The sequence below is a fragment of the Sphaeramia orbicularis genome, chromosome 22 (genome assembly GCF_902148855.1).
Source record: "Sphaeramia orbicularis chromosome 22, fSphaOr1.1, whole genome shotgun sequence".
NCBI lineage: Eukaryota > Metazoa > Chordata > Actinopteri > Kurtiformes > Apogonidae > Sphaeramia > Sphaeramia orbicularis.
In genome coordinates, this window is record NC_043978.1 from 31,105,923 (window position 1) to 31,118,315 (window position 12,393).

The 12,393-nt window shown below is 35.7% G+C and overlaps 2 protein-coding genes across 2 annotated transcripts in view; both read left to right on the top strand.

Annotated features, from left to right (window-relative positions):
• Positions 1-9,613, top strand: LOC115413232 (adapter protein CIKS-like). The gene is made up of 11 exons (XM_030125965.1): positions 1-17; positions 903-1,090; positions 1,176-1,309; positions 2,582-2,729; positions 4,994-5,190; positions 5,763-5,851; positions 6,198-6,266; positions 6,814-6,918; positions 7,006-7,080; positions 7,159-7,354; positions 9,555-9,613. The coding sequence occupies exons 2-11, from the start codon at positions 915-917 to the stop codon at positions 9,611-9,613; spliced, it is 1,248 nt and encodes a 415-aa protein (XP_029981825.1). The 5' UTR covers positions 1-17; positions 903-914.
• LOC115413234 (axoneme-associated protein mst101(2)-like) overlaps positions 9,376-12,393 on the top strand; it is a 26,422-nt gene continuing 23,404 nt past the window's right edge. Inside the window, exons 1-2 of the mRNA XM_030125967.1 lie at positions 9,376-9,763; positions 12,092-12,292. Of these exons, the coding sequence (XP_029981827.1) occupies positions 9,754-9,763; positions 12,092-12,292 (211 nt within the window). The 5' untranslated portion in view covers positions 9,376-9,753. The remainder of the gene's footprint in view (positions 9,764-12,091; positions 12,293-12,393) is intronic.

Sequence of the window (12,393 nt, forward strand, 5' to 3'; positions counted from 1 at the left end):
AATCCTGCAGAGAACAGGTAGGCCATTGTTAGTCCTCCCAAAATGTTTCCTTTATCTGTCTGCAAAAATATTTTATTATGAGGACATTGGGAAAAAAAGAGTAAAAGGATCTGTTTTTAGGAAATGAGCCTTTTTTTCTCTACAAAGAAAAATAATCCTGTGGAACATGATTTTCTGTAGAAAAATGATCTCTTTTAAGGCAATAATCTAACTTTGTGTTAGTTTGATCTTTTAGATAATATTGAGTGGGATGTGTGAACAGAAACAAAACCAATGGTTTGTGTTTTTCCAGCAGATGAACAACATTTTTTTCTTTGTTTTTAAGACCAATTGTAAAACTTCTCACTTTAACAGCGTGTGTTTTCAGATGAAGAACAGCTGTTTTTAGTCTTATGGTTCATTATGGTCTTTCAGTGCCTTATAGTGCCTTTATTGTAGTTTTAAGAACACAAAATGTTCTTTCACCTGTGCAAAATTTATTTGCTTGTTTGATTATTTATTAGTACAAAACAATGTGGTTAAATTTAAGAATATTTGACTTCTTTCTTTAATGCCATAGCTGCAGTGTGACATTAGTGACTGTATGTCAGTCACATTTTCATAGACTGTACATGGAAAAAAACATCTTAACATTCAACCATCATTTGTTTTTAATGCCAGTCTGCACATAATTTTATGTTTTTCAACCCAGCTATGAACAGTGCAACTATTTGTTCATGTTTTCTCTGTTCTTTAAAGTATCCACTGGAATCAAACGGATGAACCAGATCTTAGATACAAATCCACAAACAAACAAATTATCATCAGCCTGTCACATGGCTGCTGATTCTTTCTGTCAAAGCACATGTAAAGGTGGACAGGGGAATAAGGAGCTGAGGAATCAGCCAGTTTATGCTGAACAGCGTTCAGAGCGGATGCAGCACAGAGAAGAGGCAAAGCCAGGAGCAACGTCTGCATGGATGAGTGTCTATCATGAATGTCTGGATGGCTGTTTTCACCATCATGCTGCAGAAAGAGGGCTGTGCTCTAATGGGGACTGGGGCTCAAACCAAAGTGGATCAGCTCAGTCCTTAACCAGAGACACATCTAGGTAACAGGAAACGTTGAAATCAGCCACAGAATGAAGCATCAGCAGGTATGACTGTGGATGGATTAACTTCTGTTTCAATATCCAGGGAGGATGATGAGTACAGTTTTCATCCTGACACTTATGAAGAGGAACTTGAGCCTCCACTGCCGTTGAGATCAGATGATGAATGGCAACATTACAGCCCCTTTGTTCCTCCACAGCACTACCTGCACCAGTACGGTAAGAAAAAACGATTCCCTTGGCTCATATTTGAAAGTTTGGCTTCAGAGAAACCATTTACAAAGAAAGTATACAATATAACAACTAAAAAGAAGCCAGATATTCTTAAATATGAACATTTGTCCTCCATTAAGTCACAGTATTAAGTAAGTATTTTTTCAGTGAAAGTCTTATGTCTAAATGAAAATAAACCATGATGGATGTTAAAAATAGAAAAATGCCAACATCTCAGCAAGATGTGTTTATTACAAGCAAGAAAAACATGGTTATGTAAGATAAATGTAACATTCTTAAATTCTAGAAACTGTGGAATAATTTGCAAATTAAAGAAAACAGAGTTGTTCTTCTACTGGGATATAACACAAACTATCGTTTTAGCTGATTACATCTGTTTACATATTTATATTAAGTCAACATCACTATTAACGGGAAGACAAAGTTATATGATCCTGAAATGTGATTACTTCAACAAGGAAACTGGGGCAGCTTGAAATTCTTTTGCAGTGTTATTATTGTAGGGTGTGGAAACGTACGGTACATACACCTGAGAAAAGATAACATAACAAGAGTATTAGTAACACTAACAGTAACAAAAGAAGTCATGTTTAAAGCAAAAGAAAAGACACAATAAAAAGCAAAATTGTCCATTGGAAGTACACTTTGAACTATATTACTCATCAAAAAATGTATGATGGGAAATTTAATTTTCTGAGATTGAAGTGAATAGAAATTCTGTTGCATTTTTGTTAATTAATACAATCTCCTCATGAAACTAAATAGTTTTGGCTCCTTTTAAATGTGAAATTGTGCAGATGAACATTTATCAGTGGGTGAGAAATTATACTGACAACTGACATTTCAAAATTTCAGAGACTACAATATGAAAGTATATGGAGACAAAAATAAATAAAATTAGAGATCATATCAAAATCTCAGCACTAAGGGTTAAGTGAATTAATTTTTTTTTTTAAACAAATTTATTGATGCATCCACTATTTTTGTTCATTGTCTGCCTGGATTAAACAGAAATCTAACAAAAAGTGTATTGTAAAACATCTAGGAAGTATTCACTAGTCTGACATGTCAACAAAACCAAACTGCTTAAAGTTATAAATGTTTAATTAAAGTTTTAACAAAAGTTACATTTGATATGATTGCATTTGCTCTGAGCACAAATATTTTCAGGCAAAAAGCAGCTAGGCTAAAATTATTTTAATTGGGATGAAAAATTCCACAGATGCATTGTCACACAGAACTATTCTTTCTCCACAGATGTCGATCGTGCCGCAGATGTCAGGTGTTTTTATTCTCCAGGAGAAGGACAGTACAACCTGAACCCAGTCAACACATGTCCACCTCATCCATATCCCCACACTGGGCCCTGTCAGCACAGAAGTACCTGGCCTCATCCTCAAAACTGGTAAAAAAAATAATAATAAAATAAGATTCAAAATAAAAATAGGAGCAAATAAATACAAATTGAGTACATTTAGAATGATCACATTTTGTTTTTGATTCCTCTTTCAACCAGAGAAGATTAATTTTACATCCATGATTCTTTTAATATTTGTAAATAAGATGTTTTTACAGTAAAATAGACTTTGTATTGACAGTTGCAGTAAGAAATATTCTGTCTGAACCTACAAAATTGAGTAGGTATTGAATACTGGAGAACGAAGTGTTTTAAATGGCGCTATAATATCACAGTAATGTTGATCTATGACATTTCAGTGACATTATTTTCATAATTTGTGTGTGAATTTTTTCATTATGGCCAAAAATGACTTTTGCTATGGAATACAGTACTTATCCTCTGACCAACAAAATCTAACCACTTCATTTGCATTCACAAGAATTACCCAAATAACCCACGCACATAAGCTGCCTTCCAGATCACATACTTTTTAAATACATGCTTAAGCTGCTCTTATTTTTACACGTAATATATTTCGGCTTCACACTCTCAGAAAAGCTGGTTTGCAGACAGTGACCAGATGATGTAATTCGACATCCTGATTTTGTTTGTCCTACTTTGTATAAGGACAACTGTGTATGAAGCTTTAGCGATGTCGTTCATTGGTTTATAGAGGGCTATTTTGAAGCCACAGGTTTGGCTGACGACATTTTGTTTTCTTTTTTGGAAACACATGCGTCCATATTTGAGGGTGGAGCTGAGGAAGAGTGAGGACTGAAGTCAAAGTGAAAAAACAACACTGTCATGTTAAATTCACCAGTAACTTCAGCTACTTGAATATAAATATGAACATACACAACCAAGACAAAATAAAAGTCAACCTGTATTTAATGAAGCAAATAGTTCAGATCCTGCTATTGGATAATTACTGTGGTGAATAATATGTTTTTCGGTCTTTAATAACTTTATTAACTGATGCAGTAGCTTCTCATTTCTTAAACAACCATCAGTTTAAGAGAGAGCATCAAGATTAGACTGTTTCAAAGGAAAAAGGTCATGTGATCTGATGAGTCCAGCCTGACCCTGTTTCAGACTGATGGACACATCAAGGTGAGAAAAGAGGCAGATGAAGTGATTACCCATCATGCCTAGTGCCTACAGTACAAGCCTGTGGGGGCAATGTTACACAATCACAGAAAAAAATTATTAGACCACCTTTGTTTTCTTCAGTTTTATGTTTATTTTAATGCCTGGTACAACTAAAGGTACATTTGTTTTGGACAAATATAATGATAACAACAAAAATAGCTCATAAGAGTTTAATTTCAGAGCTGATATCTAGACATTTTCCATGTTTTCTTGATAATAACCAAAACCACTTCAGTTCTTATATCAATATCTATGGCATTGTACTGACAAAAACAGTGCTTTTAGACATTCCATGTTTTCTTTTCTGTCTGTTTTAGTCACATGATACACACAGGAGTTAGTACTTGATTGCGTAACCATTGTTTCTGATGACTTTTGATGGGTTAATAATTTTTTCCACGACTGTAATCTGGGGTTGGTTCTGGTAGTCATGTCTGGGTTCAGCAACATTATGTGTCCATGAAGTGATGGAAATAATTGCATATGCTTTCTGCAAATGTGTCCCATAATCAAAGCTAAAGACAGTTTAACAAAATATAAGAAAATGGAATAGTAATGTCATCTTTAAACACCCTATTTAGCAGGTTAGCTGGCAGACCATAAAATCTAATATGAATGACTGCTATTTTTAGCTTTTGTTGCTAAGATACACCAATAGAATTGAAATTATTTAAATTTTATACTGATATACTTTGGCGAAGTTCATCATACAATCCTGTGATGGTCTCCAAGCTCTGAATGTCCAACTAAGCAGCAAGATAGTCACATGAAAATGAACTTCAAGACTTTTTTTTTTTTTTTTTTTTTTTTTTTGAGGGGTGGGGGGGAACGGGCTGAGACATAACATTATTTTTTTTTATTCATATTTCGGCATTTTAACATTGTGGTCTATAGGTATCGACTCACTTTTGGAGCAAGCCTCATGTGGCCATTTGAGGAACTGCAGGTTTTGGCCTTCAGTATGTTACTGTGGGTATTAGAATGCAGAGTACACCTTCTCTGACTATTTACCCCGTGATTTTGTAATTACAGAATTTCTACGTTTTTCTTCCTGTTCATGTTCATTCATTAAGTCTAACTCCAGTATTTCTATCTTTATTTCTGCTTTCTTGGTACTTCAGGCTCCCACCTCATGACCACATAATGAAGAGCAGCATTCCTCCGAGCAGCGTCTCGGTCAACGTACCACAGTTCTCCGTCCCTCATGTGGAGGGTGTGTCAAAGGTCAACGTGATGAACCTAAACTCAGCCAGTGCAGCGGCATCTATTTCACATCCACACGAGAAAAGGAGAACCATCAGTCTGCCCGATGAGTGCAGTGAGTTATTTTACTCACGTGCTTAATGTGAAGTTTGTGTTGGAGTCTGTTTTGTGCATGGAACTGTTCATTTGTTGGGTTAGGGTCAGCTGACCAGCCAATGGCTTTGGGCTCAGGTCATTTTTAACACAAAATCCTTAAGGTCACTTCTGATTTCTTCACAGCTGCAATTGTGTGCAACGCTAAAAAATGTTAACTTAGACATTTTATTACATAACACTGACAAACAACTGGATTCCAGCACAACTGCACTGTTGAATTTATTTTATTATACCACTCTTGCTTGACTGAAACTCTTTAATACTAACTAGCTGGGACTCCTCCATCCTTTGTAATTTAATATTTGACCTATTTTCTTTTTTGTCCTATGTAAAGCCAGACATAAACCTCTTAAAGAAAGAAATATTATAATTTCATGGTTATAGAGGCAATAGAATCCAGAAAGCCCAATGAAGTCTGAGGAGGAAATCATTAAATAATATATATTGCATTGTATTAAAGCCCACAGGGATTTCTAATACGGACAATCTGAAAGAAATATATTTTGATGGCATAATTTATCTTTTTCCCAGGAAATGTTTTTATCACCTATTCTTCAGACACATCCTCAGAGATGATCCCCTTTGTAGAGTTCCTCAGGAAACAAGGATTTCGACCAGCTGTAAGTGACATTTTAAAACATTTTTTTCTTTTTTTTCTAAATATTTTTGCTGTATCTAACAATATTAAAGAACAGAATTTGTAAAGATGTGGTTTCATTTATATTAAGGCTGCCTAAGGCAAGAAATGTGATTTATTTAGGAAGATTCATGAAAAACTTCAGAGTGTAACTTGGTTGTATCAGAACATTTTTGGGTTTCAATGTAGAATCTCAATGGGAAGTTAAAGAGGAACAGCAGCAGTTTTATGGATGTTGGCCTAGGATCTGACACACTATAGCTGTTTGTAAAATAATGATGGAAAATGTATATGATAGTTCACTTTCAACTCTGATTTCAATTTTACAGATTGACATATTTGACAGCCCAATCAGATCCATGGACATCAACAAATGGAAGGATAGTTACCTTAAAGATGTAAGTAAATCTGATTGATTTGAAGGTGCACTTAAAAACAAAAAAAAAGTTAACTGGAAAAAAAAAGTTTTGCATATGACTGCCAATGAAAACAATTATTTAAGATAGACTTACATTGTTTAACTGAGAAGTTGTATAAGTGGTCCCAATTTTGAATAAAGCAGTGTTGTTCTTTCTTGAGATATGCTGTTGTTGCAGCCATATTCTATACATTAGCCTATATAATTCTTGGACCGATAAACCATGATGTCTTTTTGGGGACACCCCCAGTGGCCATCCATGGTATTACAACTATATGATACTTAAGATTTGGTTAATTTTTCACTGAAGGTCCTTTGATTTTAATTCATATTTGCTCCAATATTTTGTGAAATGTATAATTATAACAGTGTAAGACGTACTTTATTTAAACATCTCTAAGCCTAAAAATTAGATTAATTTCCCAGAAACAAGCCTTTGTTTTACTTTCTCAAAATTCCTCTTTGCAGTAATGAAGTTGTCTTTTAATGCAGCTAAAATGTCTAATATATAATCTTTTTTTAAGCAGCAGTCTACTCTGATCATCATTGCCATCAGTCCTAAATATAAAGCAGACATTGAGGGATCTGTAGTTGACAGCCACGGTCTTCACACCAAATATATTCACTCTATGGTGAGAAAAAAAAAAAAAAAATTATTTGATAAGTCATTCAGTAAATTTGAGGTTTAACACTAACTAACTGCTCGTCTGTAATTTTAGATGCAAACTGAGTTCATCCAGCAAGGCAGCTTGAATTTCAGATTCATCCCCGTTCTCTTCCCTAATGCATCCCAGGTTAGTGAGGATTTATTATAATTAACACTAAGGATTCAGTCTTTTGTTTCTTGGTCTGATGTTTAGTTTACGTTGCAGATCCATGTGCCCACATGGCTTCAGAATACGCGTGTTTACCGCTGGCCTCAGAACACGGAGGACCTGTTACTGCGACTGCTGAGGGAGGAGAGGTATGTCGCCCCCCCCTGTCCCCATGGAGCTCACCCTCATCATCAAACCAGTGGCCCTCTGCACTTCCACCACCATGTAGAAAACAACCTGATGTTTCTATGTGGTCAGTGTTTAGTTAAATATATGGAGTTTTACAGGCTGTTGAAAAGGAAAAAAGAGCGTAATGAAAAAATAAAAATGATTAAAGTTGTAAATTTGAAGCAAAAAAACTTGCAGGTGTGACAATAAACACAACAACAAGTACATATTGAAATAAAAATCTGCTTTTTTAAACTTTAACTTTAATTGTGTTTACTTTTCATTTATTATTTTCAGTCACAGCTTGGTTCTAATTTGCAGTTTTTTTTCTCATAAATGTACAACTTTAATCAGAGTTTTTTCTCACACATTTGTAACTTCATTATCTTAAAGTATATTCAAATATTTTATTACTTATTTACCCCTTTGCCAAAGAATATCAAGGGGTATTGTAAACTTTTGTGTATATTTGTGTATATTTGATTATATTTACCTTTTAAATATGACTTTTTTCTCAGTATATCCATGCTTTGTCTCTTGTAAATTTACAATTTCTCTTAAAAATGTACAACTTTAGAATCTCAGATTGTATTTGAGTTTTTTCCTCATGAATTTACCACTTTAATCAATGGATTTGTGGATTTATTTTGTAAATGTCAGGTTTTTTTTCTTAAAAATGTATGAATAACCATGTCTCTGTGTAATCAAACACATTATGTAAAGATGTTTAATGCCTTTAAGGAAAATATAAATGTGCCTTGACATGTCTTTGTTCTTCAGCGTTCACAGATGTGTATATTTGATAAACTACGTATATCCAGTACAATACTAATGTAGCAGCAACAATGAGCACAAGATGGTGCTGTTTATAAACACATATCAGGCATTTGTTTTGACCAGAAGCTTAAATTTAACACAGTGGTGAAGTGAGTTATAATTATAGAAGCATGTTTGTTTTGAAGCTCCCACATGAAACCAAATGTGAGTTCATATGAAGAGACTGATGTGTCATGAAAAATCCCAGTTAGCTTATAATCATCCACATAATCACAAGCCTCGAGGACTGAAGACACTACAAAGCCACGTTTGCATGTATGTGTTCTTCTTTAAGTGAGTCCCATGAGCATTTATTGGTTTGTGGTTTAGTCTCTCCCACTAGTGTTTTTATAAAAGCAGAAAACAACATGATTAATGCACTAGATCTGTGGCAGGAGGGGAGATAAGAGATCGTAACATATCGTTCATACCTAAAATTATAGCGAAAAGACAATCAGTTTGCATATAACCTGAACTGTGCCTTGTTTTAATGTTTTTTCTCTTGTCTTGTTTGCACCCATTATATTTTATGCCTTTTGATGATGCTGTTACTCCCACAAAGAGGCTTTACTGTATGAATAAATATTGTTACTTTCCTACAATAATTGCCTTAATAATTTTTTGACAAAAGTGAATTTTTTGCCTAAATCTTCAGACACTCAAAGTTTTTTTTGTGTTTCTTGAAAAATCTGAAAAAAAAACAAAACAAAACAAAAAAAACAAAAAAACACTTGGGCAATTATTTTAAAAATTTGACATTATGCAGAATACTGATGCAGCATTGGAAATGGGCACAAGATAGTACTGTTCATATCAGACCATTGTTTATTAAATGCCACAAGCTCTAATTTGACTCACACATGAAGCAATTTATAATTTTAGAAACATGTTTGTTTAGAGGCTCCATCATGAAACCAAATGTAAGTTTATGTTATGGAACGCTGTAGTTAAACACTTAAAACACAAGCTTCAGTTGAAGGAAGGGGCTTCAGTTCATGTGGAATTTGGCGCCTCTTAAAGTTAGTTTTCAATCACTTCGCATTGTGATTAGTCCCAGTTCGAGGATACATTTCTCTGCCTCACCAGTAGGGGTTCCCAGTTCAGCCATCTGATCTAACACACCCCCCTCAACCGCCAAAAAAGGCCTGGCAGAGCAGCAGTTGTGCAGGACTCCAGCTAAGAATAACCCAGACCTTGTGAGGGGATACAGTTACCTTGAAGCCCCCCTGTACTGTGTTCTGACCTATACCCATGTGAGGCACCAATAACACTGGGGGTGGGATGTGTTGTCCGTTCCCCCTCGCCCTACCCTGTCCTGTGCTGCCTTAGCTTAGCTTGTTCCTCTCCTGTGCTGCTTTAATTCGCCTATCCGTCCCTAGACCCCCCTCTGCAATGCTGCCGCTGTGGCAGCTCCAAATTCCCCAAAAACTGTAAAGTCTGATTCTCATTTCCTTCACTCTTTCTTGAAGACGCTCAACCTGAGGATCAATGGGCCAAGAAACAAGAATCTGAAATGGAAATGGAATAATCCAACAATTGGGAATTTTTATTCTGTGACAAGTGGATACTGATTGGATTTAGTGAAGGTGTGAGTGTCCAGTCGGTTCTGCATGAGGAGGCTTTGCCCCCAACTCCAAAGACTACACCTGAAATAGTCTCCATATCACCATGGCTGAAGGTAGGACTGTGAACAACTGGAATCTGACTCAGATCTGATCAAATGAACAGCTTTAGTCTTCACTACAGCTTAGAAATCCTCAGCTAAACCGAATAAATAAGTGGAGATGTTTTGATGTGGTGCATCTTCTTAGGGAAATGTGTTGAAAGTACAGTGCTATAAATACAGGATATCATGTGGCCACAGTATTACCACTGCTATCTTGTGACAGGATATGTGAGTGGTGCTAGGGCTTAGGGTTTGCAACAACCCTGTTTGCACTTTTACATAAATCTTCTTTTCTGGATAAATAAGCTTTATTCTATAGCTGATGAGGCGTTACAGTTTGAAGGAAAACTCGCTATAACATGTAACTCAGATTGTTTTTCTGCAGCAAAAGAACAGGCTAGTGGTGAAATAGTGACACCAGCTGGTCATCATGAATAAATAATTTACTAAAGTGGTGCTTCTGAGATTTCTTAAAGTCTAGTGTTTGTTTTTGAGGAATCGAATGATGAGTCAGACGTGCTCTGACTTCATTCACAGTTTCAAGGTGTCTTTGACAGTTTGGCAGCAGCTCCTCTTGGACAGTACAACACAGCTGCCACTCATCCTCGATGAAGAGGATTTTGTCAAATGCCTGAAGCATTTTCCACAGAATCAGAAGCATATTACATGTTTGGACTGCTACATGCTGAAATGAGAATGACAGATGAAAAGTTCCAACATTAATCTTTACTCTTTGCAAGTTTGATCAATTAAATTCTAGGTAATACAAAGATGACTTGATGTAACATAATTATGTTTTTTAAGAATATAATCCCCTAATATCAAGAAACGTCCCTACATGTTCCCTGGTATTAGAAATGCAACTGAAAACATGGATATCATTATTTATGTAACCTTTAGATCAGAGATTTGATTAAATACTGAAATTATTAGATATTAAACGGTCTCCTTCATAGATTATCTGCTAGTGTGACTAAAATGGGAGATGTTCAGGCTTCTTAATGCGATGATGATGATGGATTGCAGCTGATGTTTGTTATTTTAGAAACATTACAGTTGTCTATATCAGGAACTTCTACAGGGCTCAGAGCCAAAGGTGTAAATGTGCTGTTGGGCAAACATGAGTATTTAATATCAAATGACAACTCATAGTGTGGTCTCTGCAATCAATTAAAAAACTATGTTTGACTTGGCCTATGAATATATATTATGCATGCACACTGTTGTAAAGCTATAGTATAGTCCAGGGGTCAGCAACCCTGGTCCTAGAGAGCCACTATCCTGCATGTTTTAGATGTATCCCTCTTCCAACACACCTAATTCAAATGATAAGCTGATCATCAAGCTCTGCAGAAGCGGTGTGTTGGAAGAAGGAAACATCTAAAACATGCAGGATAGTGGCTCTCTAGGACCAGGGTTGCTGACCCCTGGTATAGTCAAAGCCTCAGTCATGTCATTCTTTGGTTTGTGGTCTGCTGTTTGAGTTTGGCATTTTGACCACCTCCATCTTGATGTTTTTGGACACATTGATGCTAATATTTTGATAAGGGGTGAAGCTGGGGAAAGGTAAGGGGAGTAACTTGCAGAGCTATATGCTAATCTTCAATTACTAAAAACACCAACCATACGGACTATACGACAAACAAACTGCTCTATAATTTGAGCTTCTTAAATATTAGCTCATAATTTGTTTGATAACAGTAATGTCAACTTTGAGTAATGTCTAAACAGACTAATTATTGCTAGTTAACCAAATTAGCATGCTAGCTGACAGACCATATAACACCAAAGAGTGCTAACATTAGCTAATGTAGCTAAATTATGCTAATACCCTGAGGATTATAATTTAATTAAGCCAGGTAAACTTCATGATAGAAATATTTGACAGCTGTACTAGTGAAATGTCTTAGCCACAACTATAGAGGAAGTGTCTGACAGGAAAATATATTTTATTCAACAAACAGAAGCTCTGAAAATCTGACCCAGTAGACTCACTCATCTAGGCTTATCCTTCATAATTTCAGCTAAATTATGCATAATGTTAAGCTTTAATACTAGTTACACAGGTGAACAATAATAATAATAATAATAATAATAATAATAATAATAATAATAATATCACTTGATTTGATATGTTCCTGAGCTGTGCTGATGATTACTTACATGTATTTGTTACTGTCTTTTTCAATGTTGAGTTACGGATACGTCTTTGTCACAGTAAATTTGGTCCATAGTTGTTGATTTTAGGTTGTTCAGTCTCTTTTGTTTTGTTTTTCATTTAACTCACTCAGACTATGACTTCATTTTTTTATGAAGCTGATGATTTCTTTCCATGTCCAGGCACCAAACCAGCCTCCTCTGCAGCCACTGGGTCCAATGGAGCAACAGCGGCACAGTCGACCTCTCTAAAATCCAGAGGTCTGGATCTCCTCAGGACGGTCAAAGTATCTGTGGAGCTCATGATCGCCCTTGTCGCGCTCCTGTCCTGGGTGGTTGTAGGCGTGGTGATGTTTGACTTTGTCGAATACAAGGCAGTCCCTGGTTAGTCATAAAGAGCTAAAAGTCTCTACCGTTAAGGTAACTTTATCAGTTTAGTCAGAAAATGTACAGAGCTGTAAGTAACTTTTTTGTTTGCTGCTCTT

Bases quoted from the DNA above. Each gene is read 5' to 3' on its own strand.
- LOC115413232 (XM_030125965.1), top strand. From the start codon at position 915: ATGCAGCACAGAGAAGAGGCAAAGCCAGGAGCAACGTCTGCATGGATG. The intron at 5,852-6,197 runs GTAAGTGACATT...TCAATTTTACAG, and splicing joins AACAAGGATTTCGACCAGCT to ATTGACATATTTGACAGCCC. The intron at 6,919-7,005 runs GTGAGAAAAAAA...CTGTAATTTTAG, and splicing joins CCAAATATATTCACTCTATG to ATGCAAACTGAGTTCATCCA.